Source organism: Tiliqua scincoides, chromosome 1 (genome assembly GCF_035046505.1).
Source record: "Tiliqua scincoides isolate rTilSci1 chromosome 1, rTilSci1.hap2, whole genome shotgun sequence".
NCBI classification, from domain to species: Eukaryota; Metazoa; Chordata; class Lepidosauria; order Squamata; family Scincidae; genus Tiliqua; species Tiliqua scincoides.
The window spans coordinates 168,283,723-168,306,241 of NC_089821.1; the positions used below are offsets into that span (position 1 = coordinate 168,283,723).

The following is a 22,519-nucleotide window of genomic DNA, read 5'->3' on the forward strand; positions in this document are numbered from 1 at the left end:
ATTTTGTATGTCTCAATCATGTCCCTCCTCAGGCGTCTCTTTTCTAGGCTGAAGAGACCCAAACGCCGTAGCCTTTCCTCAAAAGGAAGGTGCCCCAGCCCAGAAATCATCTGAATATACTTGAAAAAATTATTTAAATGCTTCTGGTTTCTCTCAGAATGAATCAGACATTTTACGAGGGAAGGAAGTTCCAAATTTACTTTAAATGTTATTTTAGCTTTATTACCCCTTTAGCTTTATTTTAGCTTTATTTACCCCTGCTAATTGGGTAAGAGGCACTTTTTCAAGTGGGTGCTCCTTTTTTTAACAGGGGGAGAGTAACTGGCCCTCCTCACCCCAGCAGTGTCTGTTCTAGTGGCTGTCTGCTGGTGTTCTTTTGTATCTTTTTAGGTTGTGAGCCCTTTTGGGACAGGGAGCCATTTAGTTATTTGATTTTTCTCTGTAAACCGCTTTGTGAACTTTTAGTTGAAAAGCAGTATATAAATACTGTTAATAATTATTATTAATAATAATAATAATTATAATAATAATCTTTTTAGTTGAAAAGCAGTATATAAATACTGTTAATAATAATAATAATAATAATAATAATAATAATAATTATTATTATTATTATTATTATTATTATTATTATTATTATTATTAGCCGGGTAGATGGGACTCGTCAGCCTAGGAAGGCAGCTCATCTAAGAGAAGGAAACTCTGACCTCAAACCTCCACTGCCTTGTGGCTACATCCAGTTCCGGAAAAGGCTTCAGGAGTCAACCTCGAGGCAAAATCAGGAGCCGGAGTCCCTTAGGCAGTTCATGGCTGAACACAGTCATGTTCTGGCAACTCCTGCGACGCCGCTGGAACCAACCGTATTGGCTTCTGCCTTTCCATTGGACCATTCCAGCGACGTGGAGAGGGGGGATTTGCTGCATGGGTAACAGCCTATCCTCCATACCTTCTTTACCCAGGCTTCGCGCACTGGAGAGGACACTCCAACTTTGCCATACGGCGTCAGCACAACACAGGAAGCAGCAGTTTACCGGTTATAAGTCTTTGCTCGATTGGCGTAGAGCATGACGCCAGGGGCTGCTTCCGACGGTGGGAGAGATCATTGCATCTCATTGGGCAGCTACCGCCCGCCTTAAGCTGGGCAGTCCCCAGCCAGTAAGGTGTTGCCTCGCCACGGTCCGTTAAGCTCATGGGGTGCGTGGGGTTTAGGGTGAAAACCGACAAGCGGATCGACAACTCTGCACCATGCAACAGAAAACAGAAAACTACTGCCCTAAAGCTGGGCACCTGGAACGTTAGGACAATGACACCTGGCTTCTCTGATGACCTGCAAGAAATAGACGACGCACGCAAAACAGCTGTCATCGACATGGAGCTGAGCAGACTGCAGATGGACATCGTCGCCCTTCAAGAGACTAGGCTGCCAGATTCCGGATCTGTCAAGGAGAGAAATTTCTCATTTTTCTGGCAGGGAAAACCACCAAACGAAACCAGGGAACATGGGGTTGGCTTTGCGGTCAGAAATACCCTGCTGAAATCCATCATCCCACCTACTGTGGGAAGTGAAAGAATTTTGTCCCTGCAGCTCCAGTCATCAGCAGGACCTATCACTCTCATCAGTGCTTATGCACCGACTCTGTCGTCTCCAGCAGAAGCCAAAGACAAATTCTATGATGACCTGGCCACCACTGTCAAGAAAATCCCTGTAAAAGAGCCATTGTTCATCCTCGGCGATTTCAATGCTAGAGTTGGTGCTGATAACAGTTCATGGCCCACTTGCTTAGGTCAGTTTGGCACTGGGAGGATGAACGAAAATGGCCAACGCCTGCTAGAGTTTTGCTGTCATCATGGTCTCTGTGTCAGCAACACGTTCTTCAACACAAAGCCCCAACATAGAGTCTCTTGGAGACATCCAAGATCAAAGCACTGGCACCAGCTCGACCTGATCCTCACCAGACGCTCCAGCCTTCCCAGCATCAAGATCACACGCAGTTATCATGGTGCTGCCTACGACACTGACCACTCCCTGGTGTGCAGCAGAGTGAAACTGCAAACAAAGCGACTGTATCACACGAAAAAGGAAGGAAGACCTCGCATTGATACCAGCAAGACCCGGGATCAGAGAAAAGTGGAGGAATTTGCACAAGCGCTTGGGGAATCTCTTCCAGGCCCGGCCGACGCAAACGCATCCAACAGATGGGAACATTTCAAGAATACCGTTTACAACACCGCCTTGTCCATATTCGGCAAGAAGACCAACAAGGCAGCAGACTGGTTTGAAGCCCACTCTGAGGAGCTGACACCAGTCATTGAGGAAAAGAGGAGAGCTCAAGCAGCATACAAGGCCTGTCCCAGTGAGCGCAACCTGCAGGTCCTCCGAACTGCTCACAGCAAAGTCCAACAGACTGCCAGGAGATGTGCTAACGACTACTGGCTCCAGCTCTGTTCCCAGATACAGATAGCAGCTGACACGGGCAACATCAAGGGGATGTATGATGGTATCAAGCAGGCCCTAGGTCCAACACAGAAGAAAATTGCCCCTCTGAAGTCTGCCACAGGCAAGGTCATCCAGGATCGGGCGCAGCAGATGGAACGCTGGGTGCAGCACTACTCTGAGCTATATTCCAGAGAAAATGTAGTCACCGAAGAAGCAATGAACAACATTGAGTGCCTGCCTGTGCTGGAAGAGCTTGACAGTGAACCAACCCTAGAAGAACTTCACGTGGCCCTGGACTCCCTTGCCTTTGGCAAGGCACCTGGAAAAGACAGCATCCCTGCTGAAGTCCTAAAATGCTGCAAAGAGATCATCGTCACTGAGCTGCATGAAATCCTCTGTCTCTGCTGGAGAGAAGTTGGAGTACCTCAAGACATGAGGGATGCAAACATCATCACGCTGTACAAGAACAAAGGTGACAGGGGTGACTGCAACAACTACCGCGGCATCTCTCTCCTTAGCGTTGTAGGAAAGCTGTTTGCCCGAGTTGTACTAAAGAGGCTCCAGGTACTTGCAGAGAGCGTCTATCCAGAATCGCAGTGTGGATTCCGAGCCAACAGGTCCACCACTGATATGGTATTCTCCCTTAGACAACTGCAGGAGAAATGCAGGGAACAACGACAGCCACTCTTTATAGCCTTCATAGATCTCACAAAGGCTTTCGACCTGGTCAGCAGAGACGGCCTCTTCAAGATTCTCCCCAAGATTGGATGTCCACCCAGGCTCCTCAGCATCATCAGATCTTTCCACAAGGACATGAAGGGCACTGTTGTCTTCGATGGCTCCACATCAGACCCTTTTGACATCCGAAGCGGAGTGAAGCAGGGCTGTGTTCTTGCACCAACCTTGTTTGGGATTTTCTTCGCTGTCCTGCTGAAGCAGGCCTTTGGAACTGCAACAGAAGGCATCTATCTCCGGACCAGATCAGACGGAAAGCTCTTCAACCTCTCCAGACTGAGAGCAAAATCCAAAGTCCAGCTGAAATGTCTGCGTGACTTCCTCTTTGCCGACGATGCAGCTGTCACTACCCACTCTGCCAAAGATCTCCAGCAGCTCATGGATCGTTTTAGCAAGGCCTGCCAAGATTTTGGACTGACTATCAGCCTGAAGAAAACACAGGTCATGGTTCAGGATGTGGACTCACCTCCCTGCATTACAATCTCTGAGCATGAACTGGAGGTTGTCCATGACTTTGTGTACCTTGGCTCAACGATCTCCGACACTCATTCTCTCGATACCGAGCTAAACAAGCGCATCGGTAAAGCAGCTACCATGTTTTCCAGACTCACAAAGAGAGTCTGGTCCAACAAGAAGCTGACGGAACATACCAAGATCCAGGTCTACAGAGCTTGCGTCCTGAGTACACTTCTGTACTGCAGCGAGTCATGGAACTCTTCGCTCACAACAGGAGAGGAAACTGAGCGCTTTCCACATGCGCTGCCTCCGACGCATCCTTGGCATCACCTGGCAGGACAAAGTTCCAAACAACACAGTCCTGGAACGTGCTGGAATCCCTAGCATGTATTCACTGCTGAAACAGAGACGCCTGCGTTGGCTTGGTCATGTCGTGAGAATGGATGATGGCCGGATCCCAAAGGATCTCCTCTATGGAGAACTCGTGCAAGGAAAGCGCCCTACAGGTAGACCACAGCTGCGATACAAGGACATCTGCAAGAGGGATCTGAAGGCCTTAGGGATGGACCTCAACAAGTGGGAAACCCTGGCCTCTGAGCGGCCCGCTTGGAGGCAGGCTGTGCAGCATGGCCTTTCCCAGTTTGAAGAGACACTTTGCCAACAGTCTGAGGCTAAGAGGCAAAGAAGGAAGGCCCATAGCCAGGGAGACAGACCAGGGACAGACTGCACTTGCTCCCGGTGTGGAAGGGATTGTCACTCCCGGATTGGCCTTTTCAGCCACACTAGACGCTGTGCCAGAACCACCTTTCAGAGCGCGATACCATAGTCTTTCGAGACTGAAGGTTGCCAATACAAATTATTATTATTATTATTTTTTTTTTTCCTCACAACTGCAGGGCAACTCATGTGGCAGAGGGAAGTGTCTGCCCAAAGAGGCAGACTGAAAGGAAGTAGTGGATTGATGGGGGTTGCAGTGCAATTCACAGAAACAGAAGACTCCTCATGATTATCCAGAATATATCCCCGACTGTCCAGGCAAAGATGAGGCAGGATACCTGGATGTAATATTGACTGAGCTATCCCACATTTATGAGAAGAACATTATTACATTATTAGCAGAGCAGACTGAGAAAATGATATGAACAGACTAGATATTTGACTGGAAACAGAGTGGTACACTTCATGTGACCTTTTTTCCTGATCTAGGAAGACTCTTCTTATGTTCTTGTTTGCTTTTACATTATCACATAGCACTGATAGAGAATGTAGGGCAGAGCGAGAAAACAGTAATTAGAAATGCTATGAAATGATGAAGGATACACTTTTGAAAAGTCTCTCTCTGTGTGTGTTTGTGTGTGTGTTTAAAGATATGCTGTTACAAAAATGCTTGGTTCTAGAAATGGTACCTTTTGAATATTAAGGCAATGACAAAATCAGGGTTTACTTTTATTCTCCAGTCACATTCTTTCCCAGGAGGATATGGCTGTGGGTAGTTCGGTGATAAAATAACACCTGCTGAGCCAGTAAGGTTTCCACCACATGCAGCTGTCACAGAAGAAGGAAGAGGAAAGTCAAACAGATCACATGTCACAATGAGCACTGAAAATTCTCAAGGTAATTTGGGATCTTTACTCTTATACAAATATTGTATTTCCTGATATCTTATTTTCAATTATCTTTCAACAGTCCCAGGAACAATAAGGCCAAATATACACCAAGGAATATAAGCATATGTATTTTCACTCTCTAGCAGTAACCTGTTTTGCTCCTCTCTACAAACTAATATGTACAATAATAGCAATGTATATATATCTTCAAAAGAAATCTAGTCAATACAACACGAGTTTTGGTTTGTGCCTGAGATAGTGTTTGTGAAAAAAACAAAAATAAGAATAGCTGCAAACTTGCTTACAAGAAGCTTAAGGGTGCAATCCTAACTGTGCCCTGGGCTGGAGCGAGTCTCTTGCATTGGCTTGGGAGGATCACAGACGTGCTGTAAAGCACATTTTCACCTCCGTGGAAGTAAGCTGTGCCAGTGCACAAAGGTGCACAGGCCCATGGAGGCCAAATCCAGTCTCCATGGTGGCAGGAGACAGTAGGTTTTTGCCAGCCAAGCTTGATTGGCACAAGGGTCTGGGGAGGGCAATTAGAGGGCAGGGAGGAGAAAGGGAGCTGGCTTTTGGGATGGGAGAGGAAGGAAGGGCGGACAGGGAGCAGGAGGCAGGGCCAGGACCTGGCAGTTATGCTGGATCCTAGCCCTCATTCCCAGGCAGTGCAGACCAGCTCCTGGCCGCTCCGTTCTGCTCAAATCTGTGCCAACTCATCAGGTGGCGCAGATCTGAGTAGACCCATTTGGGCCGCTGAGGCCCTCCCCAGGGTAAAAGTTTGCTCTTACCCCTGGCTGTACCACAGTCAGCCCCAAACTTGTGCTGGATACAGCGCAGGTCTGCTGGCCTGCCTGTTCAACAGAATAAGATTGACATGACCTGAGGTGTACAGCTTCAGACCACAGGTAGGAAATACTGTCTCAGTGCTCTCAACATTAAAAAAAATCAAAACAAAACACAGAAAACTCTGTGCAAGGAGAAAAATCATAGCAAGGAGAAAGGCCCAGCACTCTGTTTGCTGTGCTAGTTTTATGCTTACTGGGAGTTTCCCCCCTTCCCTAATGTTAAATTTGAATATGTTATCTACTACACATTATCTAAAGTGCTCTATCCTACCAGATCGGAATTCTACAGACTCTTTTGCACTTCATTAAACTGCATGTGTAGATCTAACCTAACTGTGTAGAAGACTGCAGCCCAAACCAGAAAATCTAAAGACAGTGAAAGCAATAACATAATAAGAACAGCAGAAGAACAATTTCCTTCAGCAGTGGGAGAGCTCCAGCAGAATTCTACCTCCATAATCCAGGATTTCTAACCTGTCTCTATCTTTGGAAAGTTAAAGCACCCAAAAAAAAAAAAAAAATCCTTGAACTTGATTAAAAAAGATGTTCCCCTATACAAATACCAATGCACAAAGGGGGGAGGGGGACACAACAAAAGCCACACAATTCTCTGTCTGCAGGTAGGCAACTAAATCCACAATCATGTACTTAAAATCAGGGGTCTTGTTAACAGAGGCACTGAACACCTATAATTCTCATTGAAGGAACAATAGTAATCAACCAAGGCTGGTTATTTTGTTTAAAAATAGACTGAGCTAACAACACAGCTCCTTCATATATTATTACGCTAGTGAAGATTCAGACATCTTCCACGTCCTCTGGTGATTTAGTCTGGGTTAAAAACACATGACTGTTCAGAGCGAAGTTACAAAGTATGCATGCAGTAAAATGAAAAGAAAGAAAAAAGGCACAAACATGAATGACTGTTCAACAACATTCAGAATGTTAATAATCAGAGCTATTAAATCCCAGCCATTTCCAGTACACAAGAGCACGACTTTGTCACATTTTTATGAGCTGTATTTTATCATGTGTTTCTAGAACCACTGAGGCACAGCAGGCTTCAAGTTCTGCTGTGTATGACAATGAAGATTTTAAACTGCAAAACCCTCAAGTTCATTCTTACTAGACTCCCTAAAATAATTAACAGTAGCAAAAAGCAAATAAAGGGGGGGGAAATAAAGGGACAACAGCTCTTCAGTTAATTCTCTGCACTACAGGAGCTGTTTCTTTTTTGAAACAATGGCAAGTCTGCCCTTGTCTCTCCAGTTCACACTCATGTCTCTTCCAAGCCACACTCCAGATGAAGGCTACAAAGTGTTATTAAGTGCAGCAACTATGATGCCCCAGCTTTTTTCAAGGGATGCAGCAGAATGGTGAAATTCCTCATTCTTGACTAAGGTTATGGATTTGTTTCTTTTTTCAGAAAAGGCTAGGCCAACCTCTATTTAGTCAACAAGATGTACAGATCAATGGCTGTGTTGCAGCTTGGTTGTGAACAGAGCACAACAAGCTTCAGGCTGCTTTAACATTATCATATATGGAAAGGGGGAATATTTTATTTATTTTTCGTATTTTTATACCACCTTTCCTCCAAGGAGCTCACTGTGGTATACACAGTTCTTCCCCTCCTTTTGTCCTCACAACAATCCTGTGAGGTAGGTGAGGCTGAGAGATCATGACTGGCCCAAGCAATCCCATGGCTGAGTGGAGATTTGAACTTGGATCTTCCAGGTCTGACTCCTGAACCACTACACAGGGACTTCCCAAACTTACTGGGTGAGTGACACCCTGCTGCTGCTGCTGGTCACTGAGCTGGAAGTAAGTGCTGATGATGTGATGCCGAGCAACATGATGATATCATCTGCATTTACTTTTGGGTATGCCCTTGGAAAAAAAGGCTAAAAATCAAGTAAAACAGACCAGCGATGGCGGGTGGGCACAAGCAACAGCATACACAGCCCTCAGCTTACAGAGCAACGCCTCTCCTCTGAGGTCTGCCACGCTTACACTGCCAAGCAGGTTGGTTGGCCTGCAGCCTGTGACTAGGAGATTTGTCACGAGGCCCCAGGTGTCACAACACCCAGTTTGTGAACCTCTGCATTACACCATCCTGGCTCTCTTCAGTACTATGCCAAACCTGGGTGTTAATGCAGTTCTACACCTAATTAGCCATTTGGAGAGTATGATGTGGCACAGGTGCTAATGTTTATAGCAAGTGGGAACTCTTAAACTCAAAACAAGTACGGAAGTCTCTCTAGATCTTCACCCCACCTCACCCCAGCACTGTCTGTTCTAGTGGCTGTCTGCTGGTATTCATTTGCATCTTTTTAGATTGTGAGCCCTTTTGGGACAGGGAGCCATTTAGTTATTTGATTTTTGTCTGTAAACCGCTTTGTGAACTTTTAGTTGAAAAGCGGTATATAAATACTGTTTAATAATAATAATAATAATAATAATAATAATAATAATAATAATAGATCTAATGTCTAGGAAAAGGTGGATTAGTGATGGGACGAACACAACCAGGGACAAAAAACCAAAGTCTTGTCACAACTCCCTTACTTTTGGAGACTGATAATTCAGCATTCCAGGATTGAAGATGCAAAGGAGCTCTGAGCCAGGCCCTAGACTTGAGACTGATGAGGTGACAAATCTTCAGTTTATATTTTGACACATGGAAAGAGTCAGCAAACTGATTTTGTAAGTGGGGCAGAAACATTTGTATCTTGGGTGCTCTTTGGGGAGAAAGGCGGGGTAAAAATCAAATTATTATTGTTGTTGTTGTTGTTGTTAATATACAATCTCGTTGGCAATGCCATAAACAAAAGATTATGGTATTTCTTTGTATATAATTGCAAAGGTCATGGTAGTTCTAACCTCTCTTATTAGTAGACACAATAGCACCAGGCTTTGGTGCAACTGGGCACCACGAAGTGTTAATCTACAGCCTCTGCACAATGGAAATCTGGAGGTTTTGTGAACCTCCAGAGTTGTAAATCCATGAATCTCGCACTGTACACACACTGAAGAGCTCCAGCCTGAAAGGTTGTCATAGATGTGTTGCACAGAAGTTGTTTAAAAGACAAGTATGTCAGCCACAGTTCACTATTAGGTGAAGGAAACCCTGGTGTGACATCAGTGTCCTCACAGAATCTACCAGATGTGTTAACAACTTGAACGTTTAAAGTGAACATCAGAACACAATATAGATTAGCTTAAAATCTCAAAAGGACATTGCATTTTCTTCCATACCTATACATGTAGGAGCATCAGGCTGCCAAAAGAATCGATTATTCAGCTGTACGCAAGTAATTTTCTCTTGCCCTTGGAGCTGATACCCTGGGTCACACTGGAAGGTGATTGTATCTCCAGGCTCCCTACTATCTCCATATCTGCTGCCATTTTGTGGAGTTCCAGGATCATTACAAGTTGATGCAACGGATGCTGCAAAGAATGAAATCAAAAGTTTAGCGCACATGGTCTGCCTGGTCAAATTTTACATTGTAATACACAATTTAAAACAGAAACATTTATTCAGGTACATCAGTACACTATGTCTTTTTGTGTTAGCAGGGAACAAAGTTTATGCATTAGTTTCTCTAAGAAATTGTCAACTGTGATGCATCACGTTCATGTTTCTTCCAATTTTCTTTAGAGGAAAAAAATGATTGCATGTTAGAAAATTTTATTGAGGTTCACATCTAGTACACAAAAAATTATTTTTACTTCCCTTAATACTTCAGGTGTCAATCCTTACAGTTAGACAGCATTTAAATGATGTAGTAGAAATGTAATCAAGTACACATTATTTGATTTTCTGACTACCTAGCAGCAGTGGGCGGGGAGTGGGAAAACAGAAACAAGCAACAAGTAAAAAAAAAAAAATCTCATTTCTGTAAAACTAGATTGTTTTTTTTTATCCACACAAGAATGGAAAAAGAAAGTTTGCTATGGATACATACATGCTTTGTTAGTCGAATGACCCAATTTCATTGAAGGCCTGCACCAGAAGAATGTGTGTTCTGCTGGTGCATGCTGTTGCAAAAGCACTATAAAGGGCTTCACAACCGTGCAAGCCTGAGGCCAGAGCCATCTCTCTGGTGCTGGCGGTTTTGGGGATGTCCACTGGAGCAGGTATATTCATTTCAGGGGCAAGGGAATGGTGGGGAGGGGATTGACTGGGGCAGAGGAGGGCAGAATGGGGTGGTGGGGGTGAATGGATTGGGCCAGGAGGAGCATGGTATCACGAGGCGCTGGCACGCACCGTATCCAAACTCTCTTCCCACACCTGATTTGTCTCCATGGATCAACACATACTTGCGCAGATCCAAGTTGACCCGTTGTGACTGCTGGGGCTTACACCAAGGTAAGGAGACAAAAGCTCCCTTACCCTGAGACTTCCAGCAGCTCTCAAATCCCCTGAGGTATACAGTGGAAGCTGTGCTGGCAATGCTGCATTGCTGCTCATTAATTTAGGTAAATCTGAAAAATATAATTTCAGCTGATTTTCATCCAAGAAAGCTCTAATTCTGTCTTTTACTGATATAGTTGCTTACTGTGTGCAGGGAGGGGTTTTGAAGGGGGGGCATTCAAACAAATGATTCCCCTATGTACAATCTTAAGTTACCAATCTCAAAAAACTCCTGCATTGAGAGATGCTCCTGACAGTCATTTATTTATTTACTTACTTACTTCATTCATACCCCACCTTTCTCCCTGAAGGGACCCAAGGCAGTCCAAGGAGGTCATTTTCCTCCTAAAGAGGTTCAAATACACTCAAGCTGGTTCAGTGTAGTGGTTAAGACTAAGCTGAGAATCAGTACTTTCCTGGTTTGAATATTGTCTCTGCCAATGCACTCACTAGGTGTAATCTTAGACAAATGTATGATAGTCAACTTCTTCTCAATCTCAGTTCTCCAGATGGAATATGGGGATATTACTAGTAGCTTACTTTATAGAGTTGTAAAGATAAACATCAAGATAATAAATGTAAGGAACTTTGCACACTCAGAAGGTACTATATAGAAGTTCAACATTATTATCTGGATAACAGTGGTATAGCAGAGGTTTCAAGGACCAAGAGTAAAGGAGAAACACAACAGATTCAAATGTACCTAAACCTCAGTAATGAGACTCATAGCCCAATCCTAACCAACTTTCCAGCACCAATGCAGCCATGGCAATGGAATGCATGTGGCATCCTGCAGTAGCGGGGCAGTCACGGAGACCTCCTCAAGGTAAGGGAATGTTTGTTCTCTTGCCTTGGGGCTGCACTGCGGCTGCCTCAGGGTTGGAAAATTGGCTAGGATTGGGCTGTCACACTCCAGCAAATAAGGCGTGTATACAAGAATACAAGAAAACTGAGTTTATCAGTTATCCGAAGGATAATATTCTTTATATACAGTACAGAATGAGATCTCTGTAAGAATTCTGTATCACTTTTTAGAATAAAAGTGAGAATACATTTTCTGTATAAATCTTTCTCACATCTACAGCTTGGTCAAATTAGTATGAAGAAGTACTGGGATTCTGGAACATCAATAGCCATTTAAGTTATAAAATCTGCTATTGCTAATGGGATCTGGGCTCACAGTCCCAAGCAGCTGACTGAAAATACTCCTGGAATTCATTCCACATTACTGAACCTGTGTTAGGAGATTGGGAGAACCATAGTTATGCACAGTAGTTAGTTGTGACCTTAGCCAAGTGTATGATAATCAAGTAACATCTTTAGTTGTTTATACAGGTTGAACCTCATTATTACAGTGGGTTCCATTCTAAGAACTCACGTGGATGGCACAAAACGCACTACAGCAAATCAATTTTAAAAACAAAGTTTCTTTGCTCCAGTGATTTAAAAACAGCCTTGCTGACCTTTGTGATTTAAGATAAGAGTCATTAAGAAGACAATCCATCAATCAGTCCTCCTCCAAGCACTTACAAAGGTGCTTCACTCAGCCCCTCCCTTCCCCAATGCAAAGTGATCACCTTTCTTTCATATGCTGGGGGGGAAAGGGAGGGGTCTGCTGGAGAGAAAAGGATTGATGGATTGTCAGCCAGCTGCCTCTCTCTCTCTCTCTCTCTCTCTCTCTCATTAAGAAGGTTATTGTTAAAGGACTGTTCAGTTTTTTAAACTGATTTTAAAGGGATGCGTTTTTCCCTTTCTCCAGGGATCAGCACATTCCTTTTCATTTGCAGTGGCCGTTTGTGTTGAGTTAAATCCATTTATAAAAAATCCGTGTATAAATAGGCTGAACCTGTATGACATCCTCATACAGATCCTTCAAAGATTATGAAACACTGCTCTGTTTCAGTCCTCTCACATACATAGCTACTTTTGCCTGCTTATCTTAAAAACAGCTCAATGTACATAGATTAATGTTTATCAGTCTGTTGGATACAACATAGAGTTGATGTGTTTGTGATATGGCTTTAGTTTGTCACAGCCCAATAATTACTTCAGGTCAATTAAAACCAGCTACTTGATGGGAATCTAGGAATACTGAAGCTGGAAATTTGGACTCAGAATCACTGAGTCTGCTGCCCATATTTTTAAGGCACATGTCCGAACAAAACAGACAATGTTACACATTTTATGGCCCATGAGGCAAACCACTTTCTAACTTGAAATATTGTCTAGGATAATTTTGTGATATTTTAGAATATTTATTCCTGTAAGAAATAGCTATGTACTTTCTATTTTCTAAATAAAGTCAACCACCAGGCATTATTTATAGCAACTCGTGCTGCTGTCTCTGCGGGCCACGCTGTGTGCTCTCCTAATTACATGCTTTAATCTAGTTTACCTAACTTGCACATTTCAATCTCACTAGCATGTTTTTACAAGTGATATACCTCTGGACTATAAATCAGCCCCCCTTCCAGAGGCCGGAGTTAAACAGTGGGGTAAAACACACACACACACACACACACACTAAACTATCCATTTTATCACCATTCTAAATGCTTAAAAAGGGGGCAAGCCCAGAAGAAAATAATATGCCCCAAACCAGAGTACAGTACACAACATTTAGATCACTATACTTCCTCAAGGGTATGTCATTCAGAACTATTAGCCTAAGGCTGCAATCCTGTGCTCATCAACCTGGGAGCAAGGCCTACCGGAGTCATTGGGGCCTACTTCCAAGCAGATGGACACACAAGGTTACCAGATGCACAGAGTGCCTATATCTTTAACCACTGCATAGAAGAGGGATAGGCCCTCAGTTTGGCTGTAGTTGTCCTAAGAGGCGACTAAACAGCCACTGGGTAGATGGAACTCGTCAGCCTGGCAAGGCAGCTCATCTGAGAGAAGGAAAACTCTGATCCCAAACCTCCACTGCCTTGTGGCTACATCCAGTTATGGAAAAGGCTTCAGGAGTCAACCTCGAGGCAAAATCTGGAGCCGGAGTCCCTGAGGCAGTTCATGGCTGAACACAGTCACGTTCTGGCAACTCCTGCGACGCCGCTGGAACCAACCGTATTGGCTTCTGCCTTTCCATTGGACCATTTCAGTGACATGGAGAGGGGGATCTGCTGTATGGGTAACAGTCTATCCTCCATATCTACTTTATGGCTTCGCGCACTGGAGAGGACACTCCATTCCAGAACCACCATTCAGAGCGCGATACCATAGTCTTCCGAGACTGAAGGATGCCAAGAAGAAGAGGGAATTTTGTCAGATGCAGCTTTTTAAATCCTTCCATGTGGAGCTGCACCTGCCAAAATTACCTCTATTCAATGGTTAAAGGTATAGGCACTCTGTCCTCCATTGTACCTGCAGAACCACACTGAGATCTAATTTACTGAATACAGTTCAGACCTGTTGGACATATTAACAAACATGCACACAGGAGTGAATAAATTTTTGGCTGTGTACTGTGGCTTTAAGAACCAGTCTGGAAGTGGAATTGCAGGCCTGACAGTGTGTTGGCCTGCAGCAGAAGCCTTGGTTTTGCTATTGTTTGGAGCTGAAATCCAAACTTGACCCTACTTAAAATCAAAGAAAACAACAGCACCAGCACTAAGCCAGCAGCTACTGGGAAGAGGAAAGATGAATGCTAACGGCAAAAAAAAAAAAAAAAAAAAAAAAAAGGGAACTGATAGCCAATTAAGTAAGATTTGAAATTGATTAATTGCAACAATAAAAAGTAATTGTTTTTGTTGAAAGCCTGGAAAAGATATGCAGCAGCTGCACTGATCCACTGACAAAAGCTGGGACACTGTAGGACGCTAGCCTGGTAGGCCGACACTGAGCTGGAGCAAAGCTCCATGAGTCTAGCCAGTGTCTGTCGTTGACATGATTCAGGTACCATTAACATAGTTCATAGTACCAACTCTTCCCTAACAAGCAGAAGGTGTTCCAAGAATTATTTTGGTATGGGTTTCTGTAGGGAAGTTGGGTGCTGTGAGAGTGGGGGGTAGGGAAGTAGGAAAGTAGGGAAGCAGAGCTGTAACTCAAGGTCAAATCTCATCAAAAGTAAGAGCCCTTTGTCTAGAATTCATAGTTCCATTGAAAATGCTGCTTAATAGCATTTACAACTCAAGCCTAGGTATGCCTCTTTAGAAATCCCATTATGTTCAATAGATCTTACTCCTAGGAACGTGTGTATAGAATTGATACCTTAATGGTCAATTAGTGTCATTCAGCCCCATAAAAGGTCACTAATTATATTTTACCAATCACCCTCCTCTTCCTATACTGCTGCAATGGAACTTGAGCTACTCATTTATCAGAATAAATGTTAATACAAATCTTTGATCTGGCAACACACTATTATGTTATACCTGTTTATGACCTTCTCTCCAACATGTGAAGGTGTGATCCATTTTGTACTTTACCAAAGGACAAATATTATTATGCATTAAAGTATTTGCTAGGATATTTGGGTTGGTGAAACTTGCTTTCAGACATTTTCCACTGAATTGTGAGGTTTATTAAAAACAAAAAAAGTTCAGAGTTCCTTAAGCACAAGCATGAAGTCTTTCAAAACATTTCTGTTTGTTAGCACTCACACTGTGCCACAATTTCTGCCTGTTTAGCATTACAATGTACAAGTGCTAAATGCTTGGAGCCAAGGTTTAAAGAGAATTTTATGGTTTTGAAGCCAAGAATAAAGTATGTGGCCAGGGGAAGGGGGAAAATAATTTTGAGGTGCAATGTTATTAAAATATATTTCCACAATAATAGCAAGGTCAAAGCGGAGCAGCACTGGTACTGAGAATCACAAGTGCTGACATGTAAATGCAGACAGATGGGCAATTATCAGCCCCATAATGGTGAAGGCTTTTAGTTCTGGGGGATTTCAACATACATACTGAGGATCCCCTCCTTAGCACTACCCAGGACTTTAGGACCACAATGACAATCATGAAGCTGTTTCACTTGTTCTGAAGCTTGACAAATGGTAAATTGATTGCAGTTTTTCTTTCAACTGGTAGGGGTTGTGAACACCTGCCTCAGGGGTGCCCTGGTTCCTCCTAACTACTGAGCTATAGTGTACACTATACACTATATAGTGTACTATATATATAGTGTACTATAGTGTACACTAACACTATAACTACTGAGCTATAGTATAGTTAGTTAGTTAGCTAGAGGAGGTGCTGAGGGATTTTCCTACAGAAGGTGGTGCACAATGATTTCATTGCTGTCGTAATGCTTCTTTGATTTTGTTTGACTTGGTTTGAGGAAAGCACAGGATACCAGCTAATGACTCAAGCATAACAGTGACCATCTTAGCTGGACACTGGATTGATCTTCCCACTGTCTCAGTTGTCCTTTCTTCACATATGGCAAATGTTTTTTTTGATCGTATGTGTACATATATGACTGTACATATATGACTCTAAGTCTTTGTAGGAGAGGGGTGAAGGCAGTGACATGATTGCCAGGATCACAATGCTGCCAGGGACAAAAGGAAGGGTTGTACTTACCAGTGGCAGTGTTGGCCTCCTGGGGTGTGTGTCTATTTTTAGACAATCTCAGAATGTCTAAAAATAGTGATTGCAATCCACTTCCAATTTTGTGACTCCAAACTGGAAGTGGGTCATGATTGCTATTTTTAGATATTCCAGGAGCCCTTGTCTCTGTTTCTTATATCTTTCTACTGGATAATGCATTTTGGAGTACAAGACTGGACAGAGGACACATTCTTCCTTGGGTAGATATCTCCACAAGAGTATAACTGGGTAACAGTAATTATGATGCAACAAATACTTGGTATATTTGAATTACACAGATCTGTTACCCTAGAAGCTTGCATAATAATGATAATAATAAAGAAAACTGTAGAGTCTTGTAAAAGATGGGTGGTCCTCCCCTTTCCCCATGGAAATGCTAATACAACTGAGACAAAGGACACAATTCCTTCTATGGAAGAATGCTAGTGCTAGAGCTTTTCAAAACAAGTACCAGTCATAGAAAGATATGATTTCAAAAAGGGGTCTAGAAAACACAGAAAGCATAGTCTTCTTATAATGATCCACAAAGTCCTATATTCCGTCAGGCAGTCAGCAGGAACCCAGCAAGGCAGACACAGAGACAGATGCTGCTGCTGAAGCAGTCTTTTTGCCAGACCATGTCCCGTGGCTCTTGAAACGGACAAATGTGCTCAATGTGCAGCCAATGATGCTTAAGATCATCATAGGGGAACAAGGAAAGGCAGCAACAAAATCAGCAACAGCCGTGACTTGAGTCTTGAGTTGCTATTCCAAACAAATGAATTTGTTAACTTCCTTTGTTTATCCCTTTCATTTAGCTCCCATTGCTCCTAAAATACATCTTTATGTAAGATCATGGCACTCTTCCTGAACAGCTGATTAGCTGTTACAAAGGCTGTCAATTAAAACTGCATCCTCACACAGTCAGTACAGTCCTTGTCATAGGTTCAAAGGCCCTATTTTTGTCAATTAGTGTTATAGCCTCCGGTGATAATTTTTATCATTATAGGATATCCAGGTCATTACAGAATCTTCAACAGGTGCAGAATTTCTCTTTTGAGGAATGTTTAGCAGCCCGTGTTGACCCAAGATGCTTCTCATAAGCCACTGATTTCTTGCACTGAGGTACCAAATGGTTTCATGTATATTTTAACTTAAATACATTCAATTGAGCACATGTAAAACTGATCTTAGAATATCAGGTTAGTGGCTAAGCGGCACAATCCAAAGAATGTTTAACAAGAAGTTATTCTTACTTCCGAGTGCCAGCATGGTGTAGTGGTTTGAATCCAGATTAGAAGCAAGAAATTTGAGTTCAAATTTCAGCTCAACCATGAAGCTCACCGAGTGATTGTGGGCCTCACCCCCAGTCAGCCTTATCTACTTTACAGCACTGGTGCTCAAAGTGATGGGTCACGACCTACAATAGGAACTAAAAATGGGCCATTCCCCCTTAAGTGGAGTGACCCAGGAATGGGTGCCCCAGTGGCGCTGCATCAATTGCAGCGCCGTGGGCACCTAGAGACTTGTCTCCATTCTTGGGGAGAGAGGTCAGCAAGCTTCAGAGAGGGTCCAGGAGGCCTGAAACCCTCTCTATGAGTTTTTCCCAAGCAACTTAATACTCTGATCTGCAAGATGAAGCAACTTCCAGTTTACTAGAAGTGTGATCCAACCTGCAGATTGGAGTGATAAGACGCTTGGAGGAGAACTGCAGAAGGGGCTGTGGGCAACCTGGACCCTTTCCGAGGCTTGCAGAACCCCCCCCCCATAGGGAGACAAGCTTCTGGGTGATGCCATGATGCCGCAATTTCTGCGCCACCACCACAGCACACACCCCTCCCGGTCCCTGCCCCTGCAAGTACTTACTAGCAGTTCTTGAGCTCTCGGAGATTTTGAGAACCACTGCTTTACAGAATTGTTGTAAAATGTGGGGGAGAACCTTGTGTGCTGCCTTGAGCTCTTGGAAGAAAAGCAGAATAGAAATTACATTCAACAGGGCTTAGTCCCAGGTTGTGTCCATCAAGAGACATGCAGCACAACCCTATGAATATGTACTTGGACATGAGTATCTTTGATTTCAATGGAATGTATGCTCACTTGAGTGTGCATAGGACTGCAGTTCTAAACACACTTCCCAAGGAGTATGTCCCAATGAAGTCAATGAGATTGTGGCGAGTGGCAACTTGCCGAGTTGATAAATTCACTTGCACCTGATTGGATTGAGGAATTGGCATTTCAAATCAGTTTTTCAGCACAAAAATTCAGGCTTATTCTGTTTATCTGTATCTGTTTTAACCAGTCTCTCTCACCTGTCAGGGTACAGAACTTGCTAGGGAACGTAAGCTAGACCTATGCAAGCTTATTTAGTGAAACCTAGTGAGAACAGCCCAGATCTTTTGTCATTTGTGGCTCTTAATGTCAAAGAGAAGGGCAGTGCCTGACAGCCTTAAATTAGAAGGTGTACAACTCCTGCTCTACTGTACTTTGGATGCAGGTTCCCAAGCCAGCTATTACTGACTTGACAGTTTTTACGAAAGTTATTGATCAAGTGGTTGGTTCCAGTTCTAGACAAACTAGGATGACATCAATTTTCTAGAGCCCTGCTCATCTGGCCTGGCATTGACACCCAATCATTGTGGCCCTGATTGATGTTGTTTGTCATCAGGTTAGAAGGAACAGTTGCTTGCTACTGAAGCTGTTAGACCTGTCTGCAGCCTTCAGTAGTACTGATTATGAAGTATTAACTTTTGCCACTCAATGGATCTGGCAGAATTCATAGGACTGCTGTAGTGTGGTTCTGTTTGTTTCTGGTTACTCAGTATGAGACTCAGGGCACAATCCTAAACAGGTCTACTCAGAAGTAAGTCCTATTTTGATCAATGGGGCTTACTGTCAGGAAAGTGTGGTTAGGATTGCAGCCTCAAGCATTGAGGGATCAGCCAACAAGAGCTGTCTATCTATGCTGAACCCTAACCAATAAAGAACATTACAGCAGACACACCTTTTGATGTCTTTAGCCTCTAGTTGTTTTAAAATATTTCCTAATAAGTACAGTTCCCTCATGCACCAATTTAAAACCATCACTTTCCTATCCTTTTGTTCAAACGTGCCTTGAGTTTCATAATAGAAAACCATGGGAAATCCCCCCCCCCCGCTTTTAATAGATTAATCACTAACCTTTGTCTTCAGATGATTGTCTGGAACACTATTTCTGACATGTGGGCCACTTGGTTAGAAAAGCAATTGCCATGTGTGTGCAGGGGAGGGGGCAACAAACAAGAAGGCATGATGGAAAGGTCATCATAACCTAAGTCTGTCAACTGACAACCCTGTTGCAAATTAACTAATCTGAGTTTTGATACTCTGAGGTCAGAGGTTAAGGAAATGGGTTATTCGGTTAACATCCTACTTACTCCTACCAATATTTCTATGGCTTGACGGGAGAGGTTTAGTCAGCAACCCCACTTTCTAATAACTAGTTTAAATATATTTAACCCTGCAGAGTAAAGGTCAGGGCTGCACGCTGAACTCCATTTTCTATCCTTTTATGCATGATTAAATGGTAATTAAGTTTTAATGAAAAGTGTTAGGCTGATTACAATTAACATAATCACACTAGTCAGTTCATGTCCTCATGGTGTTTTACATGCTGTGGTGAGCCCGCAAGACAATGGACCCTTGATGGGGTCCAAACAGTTTGTGACAAAAAGACATTTGCATTCCTTCAGTTAATCATCTCTGCTGGCATTCTTAATGAAGCACACAAAACTAGTTGCACAGAGATCTCTAGCAAAAATATATGCATCTTAAAAATTGATTTTAGAAAGTTACAAGTTTCCTCTTGTGGATTTTCCTGCACCTGAAACTTGATGAGATCCCAAAATGCCAAACAAACCCCTTTTCGTAGAAACTAGTCACATGGAAGTCTGCCTTCCTAGGCAAATTATTCAACTAAGGGACACTAGTGGCACATGAGAACACTTTGGGTGAAGGAACCATATGGCAGACCCAAAATGTAGCTTCTCCTGTAAACATCACCTAACCCTCAATTTTATCACTGTGATAGATGCACATGACATCCAGAGAAGTTGTTCTAGTTCATAATTACCTCATTCAGCATTTGAATTTGGCTCGTAATGGATGGCTATATTACAAAGTGATAGTCACTCCCCCCTCAAGGACGTTTTTCTGTAGCTCAGGGTAAATCCAGATTCTGTACGTTGTGATTGGTACTCAGACTGACTAGGTGGCTTTGTGAGTACATTCAACTGTAGTTCTTGGCTCTTGATGTACTTCTTGGCTCTTGATGAAGCTCTCATTAATTGCTATGGGAGTATGCAGCAACTGTTACCCTGCAGATGCCTGATCTCGTCTGATCTTGGAAGCTAAGCAGGGCCAGGCCTGGTTAGTACTTGGATGGTAGACCGCCTGGGAATACTGGGTGCTGTAGGCTTATACCATAGTCTTTCGAGACTGAAGGTTGCCAACCACAAAGCTTATGGAAGTGAAACTATGGGAGTACAAAGCTTATACAGGGCCCAACTCAAAAGAAAGCGTGCCGGTTCACTGTCCAGATGCACTGTCACAAACGTGCTGTAAGGCATGTTTGTGGCAGCTGGCACCGGCCCCGTGCTGGAGCAGTGTGGGGCCAGCACCTGTTGGAGGCCAGTGGGCCGCCACCTGGCATTCTGTGCAAAGTGCCAGGAAGCAGAGAGGTAAATCGGGGCGTAGTGGGTGCTGCTTCAGGGCAGGGCAGGGGAAAGGTGTGGCAGGAGAGAGTGGGGCGGGGGGTGGTACTGGTAGAGCTCAGCTGTGCTGGATCCAAAGTCCCATGTCTGGCCTCTCAGCCCGACATGGGACTGCTTTACTCTGCTTTACTCTTTACATAGTAGAGTAGGCCCATTGTTGGGCCACTTACCATACTCGGGGGAAGGGGACAAATGTCCCCTTCCCCCAAGGAGGCATTGGGAGCTGATACTGGTTGCCCGGCACGCTCAGGATGCGTTGGCAGCCATTTTGACACCACTGCAGCCCTGGGCGCCAGGCACCTCAGCATTGGGCTGACAGTCCACTACTCTTGGTCAATTTTTGTTAATTGCTGTGAGCTAAGTGACCAGGAAAATGCGAAGCTAGGAAGAGAAATCTGAGGTGGAGAAATGGTAGTCAGGAGAGGGTTAAGCACCTGGCTGCTTCTCTAATCCAAGCTGCCCTTCCATAAGTGTGTGTTTTTTCCTGTTTAAAACGGTGATATAACTCACATCTTACTCTATTTTGCTTTTATAGCATGTGTAACCCAGAAAATTTTTTTGATGTGCACAATAATAAACACTCAGGGTCTTATAGATTAACTTGCATCTTCCACTGTCTCTGTACCAAAAGTGGAAAGTGAAAGAAAATATTAACAGGAAATTTAACTCCATTTGAGACCAAGTTTTTAAGAGTATTAAAAGTAAATCTGAAATAATCTAAAATGGATGAGAATAAAAGAGAAATTCTTATTTCAAATCACATAAAGCAATTTTGTAGGTTATCTAAAAATGTATCTAACATATCATGTACATTCAATAGATTATGGATACATACCAACCTGAGACAGGTATTCAAGACATAGCAGATAAGCTTTTCACCACGGACACATGAAAGGTCTTGATAGTATGCAATGACAACAGCAATTCACTTACTTGAGAACTGGATAGAAAAGCCCGATTTGCTGATGAAGAAGTCACTGTCAAATTGTAAAGTCAGTGAATTGAAAGTGCTATAAATGTCCTCGGGAAGGGCTGACCCACTCCACTCTTTGAGTAGAATGCTGCTTTCAACAGGGCCGTCCCACACTTTTAGGATGTCATGAGCCACTTCAGTGTCAAAAACAATAAAATGAAGACTGCAAATGAAAGAGTAACATATGAAGCATGTCATTCTCAAGCACCTTTTCTACTTTGTTCCTAAATAAAAAGCAAAGATTAAGCAATGAGAGTTCAAAAAGTTCAATGCCGCAATCTGTTGCAGAGTTAAGTGTGCTTAAGCCTACCAAATTCAACGAACACTTAGACGGATTGTGGTTTTTGTAATTAATATAAGTTAGGACCTTTATTCAACTCCAACAACCACCAAAATAATAGTACTGCCATTCTCCAGTGGTTGGAGAACATTGGCTGATATTGCAGTTGAATTTCTGGACAGTGAACCAAATACTTATTAAAAGTTTATGTGTCACTGAGAAAATAAGCACAATCTAGAGGCAGTGCTCAGTGAAATATACACTTAATGTAGATTCTTCCCATCTAGATTGAAAGGGCTAGTAGGATCAATGGCATTTCTCTCTAAAATTAATTTATCTTATTTGAAAGCATTAAAATGTGCAGTAACCTAAGTACTATGCATGCATGCACACAAGCATAAACACAGTTATGAGTCCCTGTCCTTACCAACATAAACCTTCCTCACATTCAAGAGGATTACACATTCACTATAGGTAGACAAGCATGGTTATT

The 22,519-nt window shown here is 43.2% G+C and overlaps 1 protein-coding gene and 1 pseudogene across 1 annotated transcript in view; one reads left to right on the forward strand and one right to left on the reverse strand.

Moving 5' to 3' along the window:
• The window catches only part of CSMD1 (CUB and Sushi multiple domains 1), a 947,002-nt gene that overhangs the window by 180,906 nt on the left and 743,577 nt on the right, over positions 1–22,519 (reverse strand). Inside the window, exons 26-28 of the mRNA XM_066622693.1 lie at positions 21,707–21,909; positions 9,336–9,527; positions 5,035–5,173 (exon numbers count right to left, since the gene is read on the reverse strand). Coding sequence (XP_066478790.1) covers positions 5,035–5,173; positions 9,336–9,527; positions 21,707–21,909 — 534 coding nt within the window. The remainder of the gene's footprint in view (positions 1–5,034; positions 5,174–9,335; positions 9,528–21,706; positions 21,910–22,519) is intronic.
• On the forward strand, positions 20,359–20,478 carry LOC136637830 (5S ribosomal RNA; annotated as a pseudogene).